The 25,249-nt window shown below is 37.1% G+C and overlaps 1 protein-coding gene across 14 annotated transcripts in view; it reads right to left on the reverse strand.

The window, feature by feature from the left end:
- Nucleotides 1-25,249, reverse strand: part of eya4 (EYA transcriptional coactivator and phosphatase 4) — a 55,825-nt gene that overhangs the window by 13,320 nt on the left and 17,256 nt on the right. For 9 of the 14 annotated variants that reach the window (XR_001481415.1, XR_001481417.1, XR_001481416.1 and 6 more), the window contains exons 3-13: nt 16,253-16,302; nt 13,556-13,677; nt 9,839-9,922; nt 9,136-9,213; nt 8,537-8,603; nt 8,307-8,449; nt 5,392-5,535; nt 5,214-5,296; nt 3,992-4,166; nt 1,046-1,182; nt 725-808 (exon numbers count right to left, since the gene is read on the reverse strand). Coding sequence is in view for 10 of the 14 variants with exons in the window: in XM_015381697.1 (XP_015237183.1) it covers nt 725-808; nt 1,046-1,182; nt 3,992-4,166; nt 5,214-5,296; nt 5,392-5,535; nt 8,307-8,449; nt 8,537-8,603; nt 9,136-9,213; nt 9,839-9,922; nt 13,556-13,677; nt 16,253-16,302 (1,167 nt within the window). In the remaining 4 variants the exon portion in view is untranslated. Of the gene's footprint in view, nt 1-724; nt 809-1,045; nt 1,183-3,991; nt 4,167-5,213; nt 5,297-5,391; nt 5,536-8,306; nt 8,450-8,536; nt 8,604-9,135; nt 9,214-9,838; nt 9,923-13,555; nt 13,678-16,252; nt 16,303-18,723; nt 18,748-20,107; nt 20,453-25,249 lie in introns of those variants that run through there. The other 5 variants (XM_015381703.1, XM_015381698.1, XM_015381699.1 and 2 more) reach the window with 4 other exon arrangements.

The following is a 25,249-nucleotide window of genomic DNA, read 5'->3' on the forward strand; positions in this document are numbered from 1 at the left end:
GTACATGTATCACACACAATGAAACACAAAATAAAAATAATAAATAAAAAATAAAAAATAAAAAATGCAAGGGAGGAACACAGAGATTTGAGGTGTCATATTTAACACTTAAAACATTTAAAACTCAAATGTTATTGTGTTTTGTTAGTATTTTAATCAGTATAAATAAAACGTATCCCTTAAATGTAAAGTTGAAGAAACCTTAGGAAGTGGATAAGAATATGAAAACGTGGAACATATGGATTGAAAATATTTTTTTTATTTTTAGAGCAATATACAGCTGATATGTCCACACAAATCTTTTTCATCCTCTAAAAATATTTTTTCTAATTCTGCCTAGTATTTAGCTTCACCCTACTATTAACCCTGACCCCCTTGTGTCCGCTAAAGTAAAGCAATGCCACAGCATGATGCTGCTGCCTCCATGGAGGTATTATCATGGTGGCCTAGTATTATTTTTTTTAAACCTACATTCGACCAAGAAATAAAAATCTGGCATCATCTGACCAGAGTTTCTTTTATTAAAACTGTCTCATGAATACAAGACAACAGAATACAACAGTGGAAGTACTTTATGCAGAATACGAAATGTTTTATTGTTTCGTTGTTATAACTTCAATTTGCTCTGTCAAATCAGGGCTTAACCGGTTAAATGACTTGAATAATTATTTAGAAGATACAGATTTTCTTGCAATAATACCAAGTTGTGGAAGCTGTGTCCTACCTTGCCATATTTCTGTGCATAGGATCCTGTGAGCAGAGAATGGAAGACAATGATCGTCTCATCTAGATCCCACACAAACACTCTCTGCAGAACCAAAGGGATGAGACGAGAAATTATTTAAAAGAATATTCAAACCTGTGCTTACATACTTTATCGTAAAAGAATTCAACCCTGCTCTTTTTCCTCTGATTGTACCGTGAGCAGGTTGGATACAAATCAAAAGGAAATACTATATTTCCATTGAGGTTCCAATGTATTATTTAGTCAGTATTTCACGTATTCTGTAAGAGTATGTTTTCTTTTTTTTAATAACTCCCTTACCTCTAGGTCACTGTCAGGGGGAGGAGAAGGGTTGTTTTTGCGGCCCCTGCCGCGAGACTTGGACCCCCCACTCCGACAGGCTCTGTCGTCCAGCTCTTTGATAGGTGTGGAGGGGCTCTGCACTGTATCAAAGTCCCCTGAGAATGAATACAGACAGAAAATGTGTTTTAAATGATTCACATTAGGACATTTCCTAAAATTGGCCTCAAACTACACAAGCAATTAAGCTATGTCTAGTGCATATAGTAAAATAATAGAGCCGATTTTACAAGTTAGTTCTAAATCAGACTTGTTCCTCCTGCAGACGTGATCATAGATATAATAATTCAATGTAATTGGAATGGCAGATAACTTAAACGGCAACAGGAAACAAAAAAAAGTCAATATTTTTTATAGATTTAGGATAAAAGAAACATATGGAGAATTAGAAAATTTCACAAAACTTGTGTGTGATTTGATTTGTCTTGCATGTATACTGCATGTGCATCTGCACACAACGGCGCACACACATTCTTCCACACGAGCACGCCCTCCCAGTGCCATATGCTCCCACCGCTGCTCGGTAACTAGAACCAGACCTTAAGCTTCGGCTCTCATATTGTTATGTCTCAATCAGAGGAAAGGGAGAGTGAGAGAGTGGGGGTGGATAACAAAGACACTCACTGCTGTGATGGACAACAGCAAAAAACCAACAGATACGAACTGGAGGGGGAGTGTGGGGTTGGGAAATTCTAGGAAAGGAAAAATGTCGGCAACAGTAAGAATGGTAAACTTTCCTAATTCAGGGTTCCTGAATGATGGCCAAAACAAACCAAAGTAAAACACAAGAAAAATAAGCTGAAAATAAGGTTTAGTTCTTTTGCACTTAGGGATATATTTGTTCTTCTTTTCCTTAACTTTTAAGAAAAGTGCAAATACTAACAAATGCCAAATATGTGTCAATATAATACAATGTGTGAAATAGATCATTGATCATATCTGCCTTAAAAAAAGCTTAAAGACAATTCCACCCCTCACAATTGGCTAATGCAACAACATCTAAGATAGCTGGACTCTAAAGTTATGACCTGGGCTTTATGAGTAAAACATATGTTTATCTTTATTAAGCGGCACTTGCTCTTATTGGGAGGACTTAAAAAATAAAATTTTTATTCAGTGCGATTATTTTCACTGGTTCTTGCACTGCAGCTCCGGTCCATTGTGAGGTTACTCTGGGCCTTATCTCGAGTCCTTTTCTCTTCATATTGTAAATGCTGCTTCTTTATTGTATTTTGAGAAAAAAACATAATACTCCATTTTGTTATTGTTGAATTTTGGTAATTTAAACATATTTGTTTTTCATATACTTTCTTTTTTCAACTATGAACACTGAAACCACCACTTAAATGTTTTTTTTATGAGCTACATGGTCATAGGCTGAAAGTTCTTTGGATTTTGAAAAAAATTTCTTTTCACTAGTTGTTTCTGTTTGGCTCACATTCTTTTAAAATTCTGGATGTGGAGCTTGACAGCTCCAAAAGGTAAATAAACATTAGTTTTGTTGCGAACTACACAGCCGAGCACTTGGTAGCATTGGAAGAAGTGATGCATGCTTTTTTTATACTCAGTATTTTTGTGCCTGGATCTGTCAGGTTTCTGTTATGTTTTTCTTTTGAGTATCCAGTTTTGCTCTGCTCCTTGTTTTCTAGTTTTAGTGGGTTAATTCTTAGTTTATTAAGTTCTTTGATTCTTTTCTCAGCTACTGTCTTAGTCTCGGTTCTGTTATATTTTCTTTTTAGTGTTCAGTCTTGCTTTACTCCTTGTTTTCTAGTGTTAGTGGTTTTATTTTTATTTTGCTGTGTTCTTTATTTTTTTCCAGTTACTGTCCTAGTCTGGGTTCTATGTTTTCTTTTGAGTGTTTAGTTTTCTTTTCTCCATGTTTTATAGTCCTAGTAATTTCATTATTATTTTGTTGTTGCTGATCCTGTCATCGCTGTTGTCGTCTCATCTTGTCTCTCCCTGGCTCCTTGTGCGTGTTTTCCCTTGATGTCTCCATGGTTCTGGTCTGTGTTACATTTTTAGTTGGATTTTTGGAATCCTTCCTTTGTAAACTATTTTCATCATTAAAACTACAAGAATTCACCTCAGCCTCTCTGCCTCTGCATTTGGGTCCTCTAAACCACAACTAAAACGTGACAGGATCAGTCATGTTTTTTAATGACTTAAAGCAGATTAAAGGAGTGATGGACATTTTATCACACAATTTTAATTCCCTTTACCTACTTTGTTTAAAGGTATAGTGGAGGATGTTCTTTTCCAGGTGGATCATTGAAATAAGTGGTCCTCCTAATTTTCAATCATTCTGGTGATCCATCCTACATGCTCATCCCCATTTCATTTACTGGTGGTGAGTCTTACATATTGGAATAATTGCAAATCTTTTGGAAAGTAAGCTTGTGAGAGTTATGCAAACAGCAACTTTTAAACAGAGTGTGCATGTAGAGAAATGGGCTTGTGCATACTCTTGCATAGATTTAATATGCGTTCCCTTCAGGAGCGGGTAAAGGGTTTTGCATGTGCTTTTTTTTTTTAAAGTGAAGAGGGCAAGTCTTTTCAAAAATATTCGAATATCCTCCACTATACCTTTAACTTCAGGAAAACAATCAGTTTTTTTGGATTCCTCATGATTCAGACTGAGATATAAATCAGGCTTCTGCAGTATCTGCCCCAAGATTATGACTTCTTTATCAATTTATGTAAACACTGACCAGTAAAATTTAAAGTTTATACCTTTAACTCCCCAATTTTACTCCCTCCTTACTCTAGTCATGCATTAGACTTTTTTATATGTATTATACTCGTTTGTGCTATTGTTTGCCTTTGCTTTACTGCCTCTTAATTTTACGAATGTAGCTCCATTGCAAAGCCCTTTGGTTAAACTCAGATGTATTGTGGGTGTTTACAAACCTGGGTGAATCTCAGCAGCCTGTCCTGTCATGGCAGGAGCAGGATCTTGCAGCTGGTAGGCTGCCGAGGAACCCGTGCCATCCACGCTGTTGGAGGTCATATACGATCCGTAAGTGGAGGGAGAATAATACTGCGCATACTGGTTTTGGCCAAACGTCGTATATGAGGGATAATCCTGAAGATCATAACATTAGATGTGAGCACATAAAGAGCTGACAAAACAAATAAAAGAAGCAACATGTTTCAGTTTCCAGAAAAATGGTGCAGAGAGACTTCTGAGGGTAGATTTTACAAGCGTTCTCTCTCATTTCTCTAATCCTCTATTCTTTCCAGACTTTATTTTATATCTCAGGGACAATCTGAGCCTTGTACTCCTCCCTTTAAAGGACCAAGTGGAGATGGGCACTTTAATGACTCAGCTCTCTAAACCTGTCAGTAAATCCTTCTCTGAATGTCTTTATAAAATGCAGCATTCCACATAAATGCTCATAAACATTGTTGCACAGCTGGTGTGTAGTCAAACAAAGAGTTGTACACAAGTCTGCACCCATATTCTACAGGGTGGACAGATTTAATTGTTTTCTGCCAGACTTTAGTCCCTTCTTTTGGTCTTGTGCTCTTTAAAAAAGGTTTCTCCTTATATGATTGGATATTTAGTTAGCTTAAATTTATATTCCTATCATAATGACAACATTATAACTAGTCATAATGAACAATTTATTAACTTTCTGTTAAAGAGAGTTTTCATCCTTAAGTCGTCCACTGAGTATAGACATTAAAACAGAACACAGCTTAATGATATTTCCACTCCATTTCACCCACATTGGCCCAACGCTCGCTTTCTTTATATGAAAAACCACATCTTTCAAAGACAGAAATGAAAATCCCCCTTATAAACATTTAACTGCTCCAGTGCAATTTATCATATGGACATTGATAAATATTCTAAGACAAACAATGCTTTCACTGAGGCTATTTGTCAACTGATTTTGCAATTTTTCTTTTTTCTTAATGTCTTTATTCTTTATTAAACAAAATCAACGACATTCTTTTGGGGATGTGATCGCGAAATGACTAAGTCTTTTAGATATTCTACAACCTAAACAAAGTAAAATACTTTTGCTTTAGTATAAATAATATAAAAAATTACTTCTCATTGACCATGAGAAAATAACCACTTCTGTAAAATAATAGCTGATGTGCTTGTGTTATTATGTAGTACCTGCTGTGTGGCAGTGTAGTTGGCAGGGTTGGATACAGAGTTGTTGGTGGCATAGAGGCCTGAGGAAGGAGTGAAACTGGACCCTTTGAAAAAACAAAATGCAAGAACAGAAAATGTAGAACTGAAACCTTTAAGGAAAGGGCAATATTCCTCTGGGTAGGGGTGTCAGTGAACAGACCTGGCATCTGATAGGGTGAGTAGGCAGTCTGTCCGGGCTGAGGTGTGGTGAAGCCTGGGCTGTAGCTGAGGCCAGTCTGCAGTGGAGACTGACTCTGGGTGAGGCTGCTCTCCGTCTTTATCCCAGGAAGCATCACACCCAGATCTGTGAGAAAGAGAACAAAATCACAAAATGACATTAGCGATTATTTTAATATTTGTCCCATGCAATGAGATTCACAGCAGCTTATGCTCATTTTGCACTGTTGGAAACAGTAGAGAGATTAATGCTAGTGGAAGTATAAAACATCAGCATAAGTTGGACTTTATTTCCAGCAAAATTCAAACCTCAAGATTAATTGGTTATAGTGTTTGACTTTAATGCACGCGAAGTTGTTGTGGATCCTGATTTTGTCAGGAAGGTCACATGGCATAAAAACTTTCAATGCCCTGAATACGGTGGCAGCTAAAAGGACACACGCAGTTTTAGCAAGACTAAAATTCCTGATCTGCTGGCCTTTCAGCAAAGACTTTGTTGCCTATTAATTTAGGAGCCAAAAAAAAAACATCACTTAAAAAAAGATTTCAAATAATCCTTCAACGCTATGTTTCTTCTTTCCCACAAAAAAATCATGACATGTTGTTTTTTTTTTTAAAAAGAGCAGAAAATGCTTTAAATCCCACAGAGGGAAAAAATACAATAACCATTTCTTTCTTTTTCATACAGAATCTTAGTGTTTGTGTTCAAAAATGGGATTAAAGAGTAAAATAGTCTGATACATTTTTTAGCATGATAAGTTAATAGTAGCATAATTTACAAGTGTAAGAATAACTAACAGTATTCATGTTTATAGTTGATAATAACAAGTGTTATTTCAGTGTTAACGTCCCATGACCAAAATACCAAGCCTCTTTTTCCAGTCGTGCTAAACTATTTCATGCAACATTGTCCACAAAAGGACAAAGTTTCGAGATTAATTTTTTCTTTGCTTAAAGGTATATTGAAGGATTTTTGCAATTTTTTTAAAAGACCCGTCCTCTCCACTTTAAAAAAAGATGCACATGCACAACCCTGTGCTGGCTCCTGAGAGGAAATGCTTATTAAACATGTGTGAGAGTCCATTTCTCCTTGTGCATGCTCTGTTTAAAAGTTGCTTACTGCATTGCTCATACAAGCTTACTTCCCAAAAAAAAGTGTGCATTTATTCCACTGTCAGACTCACCACCTGTAAGTGAGAATGGGGACGAGCACATAAGACTGCCTTAGGTAAACTTATCACCAGAATGATTGACAATTAGGAGGACCACTTATTTTGATGATCTACCCGGAAAAAGAACATCCTCCACTATACCAAGCTCAGTCAAATTGAAGAATATATGTAAACACTCTTTTCCACAGATTCTGATTTACATTAACAGATGGATAGGCTTTGATTTTACCTAAGCTTAATAGCTGTCTATGGAAAGAAGAGGGACGGACCAACGGGGTCAAGCACACCTTCCTGTATCTGAAAAGGGTATTGCTTTCTTCGAGTCTTTAAAAATATCCAGACTCTTTATAAATCCCTCACCTGCGCTCACACCTTTCAGAGATTCCTGACTGCTACAGCAGAGGTTTCCAGACTCCACCCAGTTTACTTGATAAATTAATCTTTTAAAATGCTCTGTTTGTCTGACTAAAGGAAACTTTTTACATAATAAAGATTACAAGAAGTGTTGCACCGATACCAATACTAGTATCGGGCGGGGCCCCAATCCAGCACTAAAATGGTGGTATTGGTATCGGCTAGTACCGACAAATAGGGCACCAATACCATTTTGAGAGCCAAAAGTTTCTTCAACTATTGTCACCCATTTCAGGTAGGCAATAAAAAGTTCTATGGATTCACTTTGTATTAGTGTTTTTCCTGCTTCACAAAGGAAGGCTTGAAAAAGCCATGATGGCAATTATTTTACATCCAAGTAGTATCCAGTTCTTCATATATACACACACACATCAATTTCAAACAGATGGTATCGGTATCGGCCAATACTGCACAGCCAGGTATCGGTATCCGTATTGGGGCCAAAAAATGGCATAGGCGTTCACTAATTACAAGAAAGACAAAATCAGTCTTTCAAGTCAAGTGTGAAAACTAATCAATGACTCATCGATGACTTTATAAAAATGAAAACTAGATTAAATGTGCACAAAAAGACTTTAAAAAAAACTGAAGATCCAAAACGGCTAAGTTGGTATCTTGACCTAGCCTCGTGAGACCATCCTGATCTCGCGAGCTTTCAAGATTTCACTCGCTAATCAGTCTGGAGACTCTCTGTTGAAGAAAATTTGGAGCCGTTCACCAAACGAACGTCCAATCAGCGTTGGCTTTGAGGCGGGTTGAGGTGTGACGCAACGAGAAGTGCTACAGTTCAGTCAAAAGAACATGGCGGCTTCAGCCAATGAAACTAGCGTTAGCGTGGCTATCGAGCACGTTTTATCGGAATTACAGTATTTCTTCACTGAAAGAAGAGCAAAACACTGCTCTGGAGGCTTTTCTCAGAGGAAAAGATGTTTTTGCTCTTCTCCCGACTGGTTTTGGCAAGAGTTTGATCTATCAATTGGCTTGTGCCTGGCTTGGGTTGTGTTTTCGTCGTCGTTCTGTTAGTACGTCATATGCTTCGTTGACCTGATTGGTTTTTTTTGGCCCCTCTATCACCAACATAGGCCAATCAACTAACCAGTATTTTCGCCCCTTCCCAAAATTACTTCAACGGAAGGTTTCCAGATGGATATGCGGAGCAAATCCATCTGGCGGAGTCAGGTTAATCTTGACCACAGTTAAAAGAGAAAAATAACCAATAAGCAGGCAAAAGCTGAATGCTGAAAATAAAATAAAAAACTGCATGATTATTAAAGATGGATCTATCTAAGTTTTAGTGTATGTTTGCTAATACCATAGGTGGAAAGTCCATAGGCCTGTCCTGTCTGTGAGTAAGCAGTATAAACAGTGGACTGCTGCATGCTGCTGAACTGAGGCTGGCCAGCGTATGTTGGCATAGCAGGACCTGGTGGTGTGGAGAGGATGTGAGGATAGGGCCTGGAGAAAAAAAAAACAGAGGTTATGGACGACTCTTATGCATATAAATGTTTTTAGTTTGGTGTTTAAAAAGCAAACAAAACTTACTTTGACGGGTAGAGGGAAGGAGAGTACTGATGAGCTGAACGGGGGCTGTATCCGCTGCTGGTTATTACTGAAAACAAAAATAAACCGAAACAAATACATTTGAAACTGGTGTTTAATTTTGCATTTATTAAAATCCCTCACAGAAATTAAGGCCTCTGGCCTATTAAACACACAATATTGAAGCACTTTAAAAGAAGAAAGTTTTCCTTTGCAGAGAGAGTCCATGAAAAAACCCTAACAGTGGGCCTCACAATGAAACACAATGTCTTTTTGTGGTCATTGAGATATCAGAGCTCTGTACTGACAAACACCCCGCTGCTTCTAAGCACTCTCCCAAATGCTTTGTGTATCCATGTGTGGGTTTGCAATGTTAAGAAAAACACAGGGCTATTAGTGATTCCACAAAAAAAAAAAAAAAGGAAAGTAAAAATGTCTCTCATCCTTGTGCCAGCCTTTGATGATGCAATCCAAGGACAGTCAAGAGTTCAGTGGATTAAAGCTTTCAGCAGGGATCCCACTGAGCTAAAATGAATGATGAGGATGTTTGTGGGAGACAATAGTTTTCCGTGTGTTGAAGTGAAATACTTGAAATGCTTTACCTGAGCTGGCATACGTGTCCAATGCCGTGTCGCCTGTGGTGGTGACCGTATCACTGCTGTTTAAAGGCTCTGTTTTTACTTAAAGGAAAGGAGAAAGGGGTGGGTTACAGATTGGCATTTGAAATGGTTCATAGAAATAAAAAAATAAAAAAACATCAATCATTCTCAGTAAAAAAGCAAAACAAAAAAAAGAGTTGTATATCACCATGCGATTCTGCAATGCCATTGTGTGTAAAAATAAAGATGTATGCAGGGTTCCCCTTTTTAATCTATTCAGAGTTCACCGTTGAGGGTATCAAGTTAAAATAACTACCTCCAAAATGAGCACCTTAATGTACCCTTCTTCCTGTTTTTCATTTAGGTTCCTGAAAATGATGAATACCATGAAATTTGATAATTACGTTTAAAACACAATTATGTACAGAAAACCACCTGGCAAATTTCCCCTCACATCTACTGACTTCCCTTGGAAATCCAGGAAATCTGATCCCCTGACCGGTGGGAAGCTCTGCAATACTATGTTTGAAGACCACACACGCTGTAATAAATTCAGCGTTGGCATGTCAAACACAAACAACACAGCACAGCAAACAACAGCCAATCAGACCAGTTCCTGGCAGAAAATCATTCTCAGCCACACAGAGCAATCCGCTTTATTTTCAATGTAATGCTCTATGAGCTTCACACACATGCTCCTCTGTACCATAGTCCTTGGAACCCGAGGCAGGGGGCGGGCTGCTGCAGCCCAGCAGCCAATCAGCCGTGTTTAGAATGGTCATGCTTTCACCTGCAGGAGTGCAAGGCGGGAAAATTGTGAAGATATGATGCTGTTAAAACCGGATGCAGGTCCAGCATTATTAATCTAAAATAACATCTTACTTTAAAAAGCAAAATATAGTTTTTAAATCAATAAAAATAACATTTGGAAAATGTATTTATTTTTTTTGTTTTGCTATCATGGTTTTGATGACGTCTTTGTAAAAAAACACATTTTTAGTAACGTATTTCCAGAATAGATTCTATACTTTATTGATTAATTAATCCTTTTCTATATCAGTTGTATTAATCTGTACAACATAGAAATAAAAAGGCTTTTTTTTTTTCAAATGATCATGATATCGAGAACCATCTGGCTCTATGTGAAAAGGCAACAGCCTCCCTCCTCATTTAATGTTAACTGCACCTCTGATAACAGTTGTAGTTTTGAAGTGCCCACACTGAAGAATTTACTGAAATCAATGAACCCATATGATGTATTATGAGCTTAAACATGCAGATCAGACTGGAACACAATCAAAATTGATTGATTTAAAACCTTCTTAAAAGGATCATAACTCCTCATTGCTGGCGACAGGGAGTGGGAGTTGCAGCTATCTCCCCCTAATGCCCTGGATCTGTTCTACATATTTTGTTGAAAAATGCATACCCGTTAAACTGTGGTTTGTTTATGTGCAATTTTTATTATGCATGCTGCTGAAGAAGTACTATCAACTGGCGACAGGAAAGCGGGACAAAATAAAATGCTTTGTTTACTTGCCTGACAATGAGTCAAAAAATAGAAAGTCTAAAAATGTATTTTGACACACATGGCACTCTGACTGCACAACAGGCAGGCTGGCAGCACTGCGCGGCAGCACTGCACCAGCAGCCGGCTTCGGCCATTACTCCAACAGGACTACATGGAAGACAGTCCATTTCAAATGAGCTGTGGGGCCAAATAGATGTACATAGGACGCTGCAAAACGCAGGCTTTAGTTAGCACTAAAACCTTAATGCTGACCTGACCCAGAACTGGTTGCTTATAAGTTATAGATATTCACTTATATTTATCAAGAACCAAAAGAGTTGGGGGTTTACTCTAAAAAGCATCATAATCAGGTTCATTATGAGGAGGGAGAGCGGGATGAGTTTTATCTGACCTAAAAGAACAAACAAACAAGAATTTAAATGAGCTAAACACATTAGGAACCACATATATTTTTTTTCATTTCTGCAGTTAATCCAATTCTACATGCTGACAGAAAAAAAATATGTTTTACCAAAAAAAAATCATCAACTGGCGTATGCCATATTTCTCTTGCATAATTTCTGTTCTAATTCTAATCATAAAGCTCTGTGTTGTTTTAAGTTGCAGTATAAAAAACATTGCAGTTGTCTGATAATGTACTATTAATTAATGAGCTATTATGTTTATGAACACTATGTGTTAAATCTAATGCTATGCAAATTAAAGGGACACAGTTTCACCCAAAATAAAACAGTTTTACCATTTTATGCATACAGTATTTAATAACTGAATTATTAATACTAATAACAGGACAAAAGATGAGGATCAAACAAAGATTGAAGATAATGCTCTATGTTATATTTTCCACTTTGTTTGGGATTCTTGTTTGACAGTTTATGAATCATCAAGATAATTGAATTAATATGCTGGGTGTATCTATATAATAAGGATTTAGTCAAATGCATTGTAAAATATTTACCCTCTATAGCCCGGGATCAGTAAATATTATCACTACTATTTGCACAGTCAAAACAAAAGCTGCTGCAGTTAAGGGGCGGCATAACTTACTATTAGGTTTTATTTGTTCTCTTATGGTCTGTTTGGTCTGGATAGTTTTTGTTTTACCGTTATGAATAAAATCACAATTTTAAAACTGCATTTATATTTATACAGGTTATTTACATGATGACCTGAAACATTTAAGTGACCATATAAAAAGCAGAACCAGGCAGACTATTTAAGGGGAAAACATCTTTTTACAGCATTGTCTAATAAGTCAGGAGTTTTTTTTCTATATTAAATTCTTTTGGTGGTAAATCTGGATCATGTTGAGGCTAAATACAAGATGGAACCATTTCAATGGGTTGCTGGGTCATAGCAGATCGTACAGTTTTTTCAGTTTAACAAATAATTAGCTGAATACAAAAAAAGTCAACATGAAGTAAGAGTTCAAGGTTTAAAAAATAAGCTTTATGATGCACTTTCGCTGCTTCGATCTACAAGCATGTGCTTAGAAATGCATCCTATACACAAAGAAACCAGCCACAGCATGTGATCACCAATCTAGAACAGCAGGCCTCTTGACCCTCTTTATACAGTACATACGGTATATGCTCACTTCTTTGAACATGATTAAAACTCATCAGCAACCATATGAGAACTCCATTTAATTCCGGTCAACCTCATTAATCCCCTCTGGGAGCATTAGAACCCAGTGGACCAGCTGTAATGAAGACGAATGAGTTGCTGTGGAGATGGCCCGTGGGCCTGAGTGTTGGCTGATGTCAGGTGAAGGGAATGCTGGTTATGTAGTTTGTTTTGGCTGCCTGCGTGTAGTCCTGACTCTGTCTGCTTTGACTATTAACTGTGAGCTCATCAGAAATGACTTGAGGGTGTCTGAATTTGGTGTTAGTCCACCATGGCCACTACAATCGGTGTGGCAATGTCTCTCTTGTCACATGAATATTACCAAGCTTTTTTTCTGTTATCATTGACTCATTATAATTTTTTCTTTTCAACTGAGCAACAAATTTTCTTCAATAAAAACTTAACATCCAGTGTTATTACATTTTACTGCCTTGTCCCACTTATAGGAAACCTGCAGAAAAGAGGGATATCAAATGGTGAAAAATAGAAAAAAATCAATTATAAAGTTTTGATGGAGGAAAAAAAGGAGAAAAGTGCAAAAGCTGGTGTTGACATCTAAGACAGCAGTGATGCTTTAATGTTCTTGTAGAGGAAATAGTTTCCAGTAGGAATTTGGGCTTGCACTTAAAACCCAAAATACACACACATGCATTTTTCCAACTGGTTAGCGGAGGAAAGCACAAGAGCTTTACTAAAGGTTTAAAGGGATTCTGTTGTGGTTTACTTGAGCACAAATGCTCATCACTCTGAACACATCATCCTCATTGCAAAATATGGTGGAGGCAGCAACATGTGGGAAAGGTTTTTTTTTTCAGGGATAGAAGAGCTGGTCAGATTTGAAGGAAATCTAGTAGGATGTAGGTACAAGAAAATTCTGCAGAAACACTTTCAAACTTAAAAGTTGGTCACTCATCATTTAGTATGTCTGTGCTTGAGGGCTGTTATAAAAAGGAAGGTTCAAAACTGATTTTTTTTTTCTCTCAATATGTTAAAAAAATGGAGGAGTATCAGAACTGAAAAGGTTATTTGATTTAGTATTAACTCAGGCAGGATGCATTCAAACTGCATTTTTAGATTTTCATTCAGAATAATAAAAAGAAAACTCCATCTACTACATATAAGCTTTACTTTTTGCTGGCCTATTTCATAGTATTCCATTGAAATAAATAGGAGTCTGGGGTTATAATCTGACAGAGCGACCATTAGATGGCTTAAATAAACCTTTCTATCATAGTCACAAGTGGTGAACATCTTTTGCCTGCTCACCTCCTGTTCCATTAGTGGTGATAGACGGACTGCCAAGGTTGTTCTTGTCCAGTTTGGAGCCTGTTGAGTCTCCGGTTCCCACGCGGTTATGAGGACTGGCTAGGTCCTGCATTTCCATAGACCTTACAAAGGAGAGCATGGAGGACACGAAGCAATAAGATAGACCGCAATTCATGAATTAAACAGAAATCAACAGAAAAACACTCTCCCAGCTGGAAGACCTATGTCTTTCATTTAATATTTAAGACTCCCAGTGAGCAGGTTCAGTCACATTCAGTATATTCACGCTGGGTCATAAACCTCATGCAGCTCAGTGACAGTCAGCTTAGTCGAGCATGTGTTCAGAGGCGTTAGACAGTGGGCCTGCTGACTATTTTATGGACTGGGATGTGTGTGTGCATGTGTGTGAATGTGTGTATACACATATGAGCTACAATACAAACCCACAGCTCTCCGTGCTCTTTTACAATGCGCTCTACATGCATGACTGGGTTGAATCAGCACACAAGGTGGTGATGTTAAACTAAAAGTCTGAGAGTGAGTGTATGGGCAGTTAGAGGCCGAACAGATGAAACATCCCTTGGGGTCCTTACAATATTCATTGTACCGTATATTCCGAACTATAAAGCGTACCTCACTATAAGTCGCACCCATAATTTATTTTTAAAGAAATGGAAACATATATATACAAGCCCCACCAGGCCATATCAGCCGCCACTATCTACTGAACCGTCCCCCACCAAACCTGTAGGGGGGCTCTACACATAACCCCTAGAATAGGGACAAAAAAGAATGCCCGCTCCCATTAGCTTGTTGGATTGCGGAAGCAAGAGCTTCTTATGAAAGACGGTGCTTCATCAGCTCTTTATTTCAACTCTGCAGGAGTTGCAGAAAATTAAATGGTTTGACAGGTTTGAAGCGGCAAATAATTGTCAAAATAGGTAAATTCAGGACATTTGTGTCCTATTGCGCCTGCTGCTAATATGCCTGTGCTAAATGAAAATGAACCCCTTCTTCTATGATCTCCATAGAGATCCCCATGGCCGTTAGGAAAAATCAACAGAAAAGCAGCACCTTCATATAAGGCTCATTATTCAGTGTGGGAAAAAAGTATCGACTAATGGTCTGTAAAGAACGGTATATCTAGACATTAGATTAAGATTACGTTTTAAAATGGGAAAACACATAGTCAATACAAAAATCTATTTCTTCAAATGATGATGCACATTGTAACTACTAACTTATTTTTATGGATAGTCATGCAGTGAAACTTCAAGCAGCAGTTGGAGAACATCTTTGAGACAAGACGGTTCTCATATGTTTGTTAAAGTGCTCTGAACTACTGCACCTGTAAAATTTTGTCTCCTTCCGTTAGGAGATAAAACATAAACCAAACAAATGCAAAGATGGAAAAAAAAAACACACACACACTGAAGTAAGGTCCTGCTGGTTAAAGTGAACATCCTAGTGCAGCGGTCAAATAGCATCTCCACACATGACTATTAACCAAAGTCAAGATAAATAACAATTCTGCCTGAGTTGTGTGAAGATGATTTGCAAAGAGGAATCATGCATAGGAAAAAAAAAATGTAAACCTTATATTACTTTAGCAAGTAAGTTATTATGTTCTCTTGCACTTTTGGTCTATAAGTACTGTATGTCTTCCAAATATGTAAAAAGGTTAATATTCTCTCTGGGTGTTCAAAATGCTTCTTCCATCCTTACTTTGGTCTTTCAACAGCAGGAAATAATTCCCTCTCCCTTCCTTGCTCATTTTCTTCCTCTCCCTGTTTTGCTCCTCTTAAGAGGCAGTGGCAGGAATTGGTGTTTCATAAACTCTTCTCTGTTTTTTACATTACATCTGGTCTTTGACTAAAATGAGCAAAATTCTAGTAAACTGTACCCCTCGGTGAAGTCAAAGACACATAGCAGATTCACGGATGGAGAAAAAGATTATATTAATTCCAGCTTAACTGGATTTTTTTCCATTTTGGTTAAAGAAAAGCCTCAAAGTTAAGATTTCTCTTTCCCAGCCAGCTATAGTGTTAAAAAAAAACATCACTGGCCGTTAAAAGCATTGATATATCTTAAACATTTGGTCATGTAACAATGACAAACTGCTACATGCTAGTAATGACTAACCAACACAATGCAGCCGATAAGTGTGATGTGGAAGGAAAAGGATACATGGTGCATTTTCTTAAAGAAAAATATATAAATTTAGCCCCAATGAACCATTGCTTTGTAGAATTACAAAAAATCTGATTAAGTAATATGATTAAAAGCTGTTACTCTGTGCAATAATAGAAATATCTCTATTAAATAGTTGAAATATCTAATTCACTGTTTTGTCTTTTTAAATTCAGCAGCCTATGTAGCCTATGGAAAAACCTATATACAAAGAAAACTTTTTTTTAAAAGAAAATGTCCACTTTTTAATTATTCATTAGTTGATTGATAAGATCAATTCATTTTAGATTGATTCATTAATCGGAAACATGTTCTTTATGCATGTGCAGCCCGTGTCATTTGCGTTTCAGCTAACAGTAATGGGTATATATTTCTTTTGTATCTGGTGTCTTGGTGGTTTTCAGAAACTTTGGCAAGTACCTATGACCTCACCATTGCACCATGAGCAGAGAAAGAGGACGCAAAAAACATGCAATATAAACAACACACAGGCAGAAATGATCATACCTGGTGTCTGAAGGGTCTGGAACATGAGATTCACTGTGTGATTTCTTCACCTGCGGAGAGACCAGAGGAAATTTCTTTCAAAACACACAGCCTTGAAAACACAAAAGCAACGCATGACACAATAACGGCTCACAAGAACCAGTGTTAAGTTTCCAATAAAAACAAGCCCCATAAACTGGTGTTAATGAGTCAGACACATTGTACCAAGATTATAAACCTATGTGACTAAGACATTTCCAGAAGCATAAATATGTATTATCAAAAACTAAACTTTTAGGATTATTTTCATTCTTTTTTTATTTTATTGGGATAGTTACAGCTATCAAAGTAAATGAATAATAATAATAAAAAAAAACTTTTTTCCTCACAAACTCATGAGAAAAACAGCTTAAGTAAATATATTGTCATCTACAATTTTCTGGCAATGCAGTGTTATCCCTCCCCAATCTGTTGCTGTTACACATTTTGCTCAACAAGAAACTGAGATCTCCTATGTTTTGATGTCAGTGAATATTACCAATTCCTATTCGTAGAAGGCCAAGGACTTTTTTTTCTTTTCCTTTTTTGTATATTTAGACATTAACAAACATTTCTCTAGTGTTTGGCAGACTGCATGACTCGGGTTTAACTTATTTGGCATCCTTGTATGAGTTTCTCAGAATTGCTTTTATCACTTTGGCTCATTCTTTTGGACAGAACTGGTGAAAATAAGTAGTTTGTAGATTGTCCTGTTCAAACACACCTTCTCAGCTCTGCCCACATTTTTTCCATAGGGCTAAAATCAGAACTTTGCAACGACTATTCCAAAAACATGGATTTTTACTTTTAGGCTAACTAGCATTTGGTATGGAGGGTATAATGGGTGGACATTCCCGAGGTGTATATGCTTTACAAGATGTGAATGTCTTATAATGAGGGATAGAAAATGTTTACCCAAAGATGAGCTGGTAGCATCACTATTCTTTTCACAATTATTTTGGGCTTGTTTCTTTTGGTTTTTCCCAAATAGAAAACACAACCAAGACCAAATTTCCAATCAGTGCGTTTATGGCACTCCTTTAATAGACATTCATAATCGTTCTCAATTCAACTAAGCTGTATATAGATGTCTGACTTTAAAACACTAATATTAATTTTAGAGAACATTTTCCACATTATTCTAGCATTTAATCAGACCTAAAACTAGTAAGGTTTGGTCTAGTTAATTTCAGAAAAACGGAAAGAAAAGTGTCCTTTTTATAAATCTAAAAATAATATTCTTCAACAATCGATATATCATGTTTTAGCAGTAAGAAAGATTGTAGTTTTTTCTGTTTAAATAAAAGCAGTGTTCAATTGCTCCTTAAAGTGTATGAATTCTCCAACACTAATCTAAACACATGATATCATGAAGAACCACTATCATCTTGTGTCTATATTAACAATCATGAACTCCTGATTAATAATGATTTGCTGTCCATAGCAGTAGCTACCTCCATGTTCAAAGTGCTAACTACAGTCTAAGTGACAGATATTAACTCTCCCTTGTTCACCTGTGACCCTATCTCCAGTCTGAGCTTGATCACGCCTCTCAACCCCATGCAAGAGTTTAAAGGTCCCAGCAGGGTCATGTTAGGTCGCAGTGTTAAATATGTCAATGCAGAAACTGAACTCAGACTTGACTTTGGGGGGTACATGTGACATTTGGTCATGTCAATCAATGTGTGCAGGTACTATTGGGGGGTGAATATAGAAAAACATACTTCAGTTTACCCTACAGCATACACTCCCCACACACAGGCTCACTTTAAGCACGCCTTTGTGTGAGGCTATGTCGGGCCAGACAGCAGACCAGTGGTTCTCTATTAAAATTCCTCTCTCTTATTTGGATCAGGAACTAATTAGACGAGTAAATGCAGGGTGGAGCGAGGGCCAATGTGTACCAGCTGCTCTATAATCACTGTGTCAACACACTATCAAGGTGTAGGAGCACGCGCAGGCTGCCAAGCGCACATTTTCGCATAGGGCACAATGCACTCCTAGGAAAATTCAACCAGGCAGCATAAATTCAAGTAATTTCCAAATTATCGCAATCATAGGTAAGTACTCTGAAAAAGAGCAAAGTGGACGTTAAACTCAGGCTTTCTGGAAAATGGGACATGTCTGTGTGTTTATGTGGAGAGGATGCCTTTGTCCTGTTATGGTTCTGATTAGAGAATCCTGCTGAGAGTGAATAAGAAGGCACACTTAGCCATTTAAGACAGAGGTCAAAGGTCAGCCAGTCTTTTCGTATGGATCACTTTACACACACACACACACACCCATACGCACCACTTTCATGTCACGTTTTATGCTTTACTGAAATTCAACAAGGCTGTCACTCATAGCATCAACTGGGATGGCCGTGAGAAACTACAGTCCACATGTAACACACATGCAGGGCCCGGACACACATGCACACATAACACACGCACACAAAGGAAAACACATACTGTAATGCATATGCTTGGCTTGGTTTCTGCCTCAACAGGATCTATGAAAACACAAGCACACGCAGGCTTTGATCCCGGAAAGCTTTTAGGACGCAGGCTTTCCCTCAGTGTCCGAGTCTCTCGCCTTCCTCAGCATAACAAGCCTTTTTATTTCTGACTCTTACACACATGTATCTCATATGTAAAAATACCACATGTTCATTTCATATGACTTCAGGCTTTAGTCAAATATGGTGGGCATAAGAAATCATCTTCAACATTACTGGATTTTCTGCTGTTCATAAAGTCAAAGTTGTTGAAAAAGACGGTTCAAAAGATGTTAAATAACAGCTAATACAACTAAAATATTAAACATCTCTTATTAATACACATCTATCACATCCAGCAGCATTAGTTCTGTAAGAACCAGCGCTTTATTTCTAACATTAGAAACAAAGATCCCCTGAGTTCACTTTTAGGGGGCCACAATGTCTGAATAAACCATTTGTGTCACCTGAGCCACCCAAAAAGATGACCTTTGACCTGGTTGACCGGGTGACCGGTCTTGAACACTACCTGGTCGGTGAAAGAACTCCCCATGGGATGTATCCATCTAGCACAGGTAATTAGCACTATAAAGGTTCATTTGAGCAAACAATATGATATTCTTTCTAAGAATATGTCACTTTACTTTAGAACTATGCAGACCAGAAATGTGTCAGTCAGATATATGAAAATGAGGATTTTAGCTGAGCTCCATTTCATTTAGTTAATTATTTTATTTCTTAAAAAGCTCAATAAAGTTGCTGAAAATCAACATCAAATGGATACTTAAGGACTGTCTGTGGCAAACGTTTTTTTCCTCTTATGCAGGACAAAGAGAAAGAAAAAGAATCGCTGAGCTGGTGGTTTCCGCTAAGAACAGTATTTTTATTATTATTATTATTATTATTATTATTATTATTATTATTATTATTATTATTATTATTATTATCATTATTATTATCATTATTATTATTATTAGTATATCATTATTATTATACGTACAATGTTTGTTTAAAAATAATGTACTTTTTTGTGGCAAATATTTCTTATAAAGAGTGACTGTATAGGAGAAGGGGAAATTAAAATATATTAATGAATTATTAGAAAATGTAGCAACATATAAATAAATAAATACATATAAAATAAATACACATAGATAAAATAAATAAATATACATAAATCTACTAACTTTTCTGGTACTGAATTTTTTTCATTTTCTCCACAAATAATTTCTATTTAGGTAAACAGCAAACTTTTAACAGTGAGATATTTCGCGATTCACTTTGCTGTATAACAGCAGCTTGTGTTATCTTTGAATATGAAAATAAATATCTTCTCAGGCTTGTAGATGCATTCTTACCTCAGACTGTAATCAGGCCAGTTAACAGTCCCACACTTCCACAGCGCATAACGGAGCTCTGCGATCCGGCAGCTCCCCCTTAAGACACAGACCCACTGCCCTCTTACCCACAAATGGAGACGCACACACACTCCCTGAGTGCCTCTTTTCTCCTTCTACCTGCTTCACACTTTGTACTCCAGGATTTGCACACCACTACAATTTTTTATCCTTCTTCTCTTTTCGGATTTTCTTTTTCCCTTTTTTTGGAACAGAAAAGAAACCCTGCATGTAAACTATGTCCTCTCTGCTGCTGCTGCTGAGGTCAATCCATGCACAGCTGCTGTCTTCCCCGACTCCAGTAATGGGGAACATTTCACTCGTCTTGTTTCTCTCCTCCTCTGCCTCCACCCCCTCTTTTTCTCCTCTCCTCCTCCTCTTTTTTTTTCTCAGCTGTCACTCATTACAAACTCACCCAAGCTTACAATTAGAGCTTAAGAACATTTTAAATGTTAATCATTTTGTATTTCCAGTCTAATTTTGGGTGAGTCTTTGATCTGAAATCAATATGTCCATAAAAAATATAGTAAACAAATGTATCAATGAAGACAATGTATGAGTATACAGATCAATGCCTTGCAGTAGAAAATACAACCAAGACCATAAACTTCACACCTTTCAATTGACCATTCCTCCTCCCCCATATCCCCTCCACACATACTTAGACACCCGCACCACACAGGGGCCCACATGTACACCTGAACACACTGTCAGCCCGTGTTAACTGGAACCACTCGGCTACGCACATGTGTCTTGGGTTAAATAGAGATCAGCAGGAAGGCTGGATGGGAGTGGACACTTACATTCATCAAACCTCCAAGTTACATCGGTCTGAAGATGGCACTCTTTCACTTTGATCGTCAAGACAGTTTTAAAGTCTGGTACTGAGCCCAAGACAAGCCAGGCTAACTTTTACACCATTTTATTAACCTTTTGACAGTAACACTATTATCATATTAATAAACTTTTCAAACAAATAAATATGATGTAAATGAGTAGCTTATTCATTTCACCTTAAAAATCGGGTTAGATACAGTACATTCTTGTCATTTCTAATTTGAGGTGATACAACAATTTTGTAGTTTTATGGCCGGTAAATGGTTTAAATAAAGGTGAAAATGCAAAAACATACTGAAATACTATTTTACTTAATTTTACTTTATAAGAAAACGCTATACTTTCTTCATAATATACCTTTATATCGTTATAACAGGGATTTCTCATAAAGGCTTAGAGGCAGCTTCCTGCTGCTCAAGACTGGAGGGGAGAGCAGGCTCAACAGCTGATTAATGCACAACATACTCATATTTAATTTAGTTTAATGACTACATTTATAAAGTTTAACAAATAATATTTTACCTATAATTTTACAAAATTAAGCCTCTTAAGTATTCAATGAGAAATCACAACTGGTGCAAAGATACACTAATACAGACATTTTTGGTAGAAATTCGTGGCCTTTTTTTCAGCGAAGTGGTTCATTTCAATCAATTTTATGATAATCTGCTTTTTCGACACACTGAGATTCATTTGCAGTCTGTAAAAAAACTACAGCTGATATACGATCCTGCATGCTTTTGCAAATGTTAATTCCGGTCATACATTGCAACAACTTATTTTTGTAAATAGACAAGTAACACTAGTGCAACCGTATTTGGGAGAAAAAAGGGCTGCAATATTTACACAGATATGAAGACCAAATTGAAATCGGCCTCTGTCTTCAACAGGGAACCAACCACCTAGATTGGTCACCGAGATGCAGCCAAACACCCAAGCATTTGCCCCCAGCCTTGATTAATAGACTGTCTTCAGAAGGTGTGTACACATTAAAGCAAAAGGGTGCAGCTCCTGCACATGTGAGTGTGTGTCTGAGGGCTGAACGTTTGACAGTGCATGTAAAGGACTAGCTGTCAGGACAGATTAGGGTGCTGCCGAAGTGCTTGACAACTCAAGCACTTTATTATTAGCCAGGCAAGACCCCATTTGGAGGGGGGCTGTCCGAAAACATCCCCGGCGAAATATTTTCACAGCAAGTGGAGAAGGGAGGAGAGAAGGTGTCCTCAAACATGCCTAATGAAATATACAGCTATACTTAAAATAAAGACCAAAAGAAAGAGAAAACAAAACACCAGTGATTAGATTAGATTAGATTAGATTAGATAATAGTGCAGGGAGATTAACAGAAAATGTGTAGACAGTATCCTGCAGCAGGTACAGTAAATACCGTTGTTCAACTTTGCTTTTTGTTGACTTTAGAAGTACCCTAAAAAGTTGTATAGGAGTGAGATGATCTGGCCTTGAAAATGACATCCAATCAGTTGATTTTCCCATTGAATATGTTTCTTATTCAATGGTAGACATTTTTCAGAAATCAGTATTTGTCCTGACTAAGCCTACATTAACTCCCCATACCTGTTGCTTTTGTGCCGTCTGTGATACAGCTTGCTATATGCCCTGTGGTATTTTAAGTATTTTTCACTTAAACTTATCACAACATTTTTTTTGCACGGTTTGCTAAACTACAATAAAGGTTGTACACATGATTTGATGATCATTATTTGATCTCATGAATCTAGGCTATATTTTTCCTCACAAATATGGTCATGTCATATTGGTATTGGTTTTAACAAATTCGGTTGCCCTTTTGGTAACCCAGGCATCACTCAGTGCGGGCGGATCAATTATACATAGACCACCTTCAAGATCGGTCTTAATTTCTTTTTATGAGAGTTAAGCAAATCTCTATGAGTCATGAAAATCATCTTTCTGAAAGTGCTGTTCACCCAATGAATGAATGATCAATGAGTCATATCAAAAGAGAAACAGGCTAGTGTTAGCCTAACACTCCAGAACACAACACCGCATAAGAATAGTAGGTGCAAATAATAATGGAAGCAAAATATTAGTTACGAGAAAACTGCACCTTTTTGATGAGTCATTAATTTCCTCAGAAAAAAAATGATCACAAGCATCAGAATTTTGGGGGAAGTATTGTCATAATATTATTGTAGCTTTCTTCATCCGCAAAAAAAGATGTTAGGATTGAAATATTGAAGGGCGAACAAATTTAGGCACAGCAATTATTTTATATGAGTAAATTGAATAATTTTTTTGAAGGAATGTTTAAACATTCAGATTTTTTTTTTTTTTGTTAGTTTTTTTTGTTGAACTGCTCAACATTTATCCATTCAGTTTAAAGCTTGATTCTATTAAAGATAACTTTTACTGTAAAAATTTAGGGGAAAAAAAAACTATTGTATTTGGAAAATATGTTTAGTTTCTTAAAAGATGATGCAAGGCGATTTGATGTCTCAACATTTTGCGCTATATTCACAAAGATAAATTGATAAAAATGCGGTGCTGAATCTTTAAACCTTTAAAAAAACACACACACACACACAGCCTTTAAACCATAACAATCCCCCTCCTCCCATCCACACACATTCATTTAGCTGTCCCATGCTCAAAGCTTTCTGCTGTCCCCATTTGTATGAGTGGTTATCAGAGTGGTAACTTTATCCCCTTCCTTTCATGTAAAATACATTGTGCTGAGCCTCCTCCCTCACACCAACCCCCCCTCCTCCATTCCTCCTACACCCTGCCTCCAGTTCCCCCACCCTGGGAGGTGTAAATCTATCCGTCTCTTTATACCTCCAAAAATGCTCTCTTTTCAGGTGTAGTAGGAAGCTATAAAGAAAAAAAAAAAGAAGTCAGAGAGTGAAAGGGAAGAACAAGGTGAGTCTGTGGATATGGGGGGAAAGAGGAGGAGGTATTCGGGTGAAATAGCTAAAGGTTGGTTTCTTTCTGTTCCTTTCTGGCTGCCTGTCTTTACTTTTCTATGCATACGTTATGTTGCTACCAACTGTTGTGAGGAACAGCATCAGAGCCATATGCACTTCACTTCCCTTAAATGTGAAAGAGTTTAAACAAATTGATGCTCCATTAAACAAGCCAGTGATCAAATCACACCAGTTCTGCTGGCCCTGTCAGCGACTAAGATGGATACATTCAACAAAAAAATAAATAATCCAAACTTCAACTGAAAATGACAGCGTTGCATATACATTCATGCTTACATGTGGATTGATTGATAATACATCACTTTTGTGATAGATTCAAAACTTCCATTATTAAAAACTTCTGAATGCTCTATGTTGGTTAACATTATTTGTTTAACTACATTTAAAAAGCTGAGTTTGTGTGTGTATCAGCCCAAATCCTTTAGTTCTGATACAAAGAATTCTAAATATTTACATCAGAATTCACTGGTCAGACCTTGAGGAAAACTGGATATCCATACGCAATGATGAAAACCTTGGTGAATAATTTTTATACAACATTTATTAGTTAAGGCTTCATTATGCAATATATAATTGATCTTAAAACTGATGTAAGATATGTTTTAATAGAAATCCTTAAGGTGATGAGTTATGGGTATTTATTTTCTAGTTGATGAAATCTACGGATCAAACTTGGTGCTACAATGAGTAGAAAGGATTCGACACTCATTCAGCTTTATCATTAACCAAATGTTTTCACAGGAATTAAAAGACAATACCATGAACTAAAACACAGTGTGATTTTGGCAACTTGGTGTTGGCTTAGAATTATATAAATTAGGTAAATAATTATGAATCATAAACATTCACCACCACCCTAACATAACTTATAAATATACTTTACATGTATATACAAATTGAACATGTAAAGTCTTAATTACTACCTTTTTTAGCAATTTGTATTTCAAAACAGAAAACCTGTAAGTACAAATTTGAAAATAGTCCTTAATAGCAATTTATTTGAAAGGAAAAGCTGGTAAAGTTAGACGCCAGGCAGAATTAAGACATGGAAAAAGGGTCACTCCCTATAGTACACCCTGCTTTGGTGGTCTTCATACCTGCTGCTCAATTTGGCTCCTCATTGTCTCAGGGAGTGAGGGGATCACAGGGACGATTTAATGCCGCTTTACTCAATGGAGACAAATGAAAAACCACTGATGGATTTCTATGTGTGCATCTGTGTGTGTGTGGGAGGCATTGGTTCTGCACTGTTAGTTGTGCGTTTGGCCTCGACTGCTCCAGCGCAGTTAATCTGAGCAGGGTA

The sequence above is a fragment of the Cyprinodon variegatus genome, unplaced genomic scaffold (assembly GCF_000732505.1).
Source record: "Cyprinodon variegatus isolate N-32 unplaced genomic scaffold, C_variegatus-1.0 Scaffold239, whole genome shotgun sequence".
NCBI classification, from domain to species: domain Eukaryota; kingdom Metazoa; phylum Chordata; class Actinopteri; order Cyprinodontiformes; family Cyprinodontidae; genus Cyprinodon; species Cyprinodon variegatus.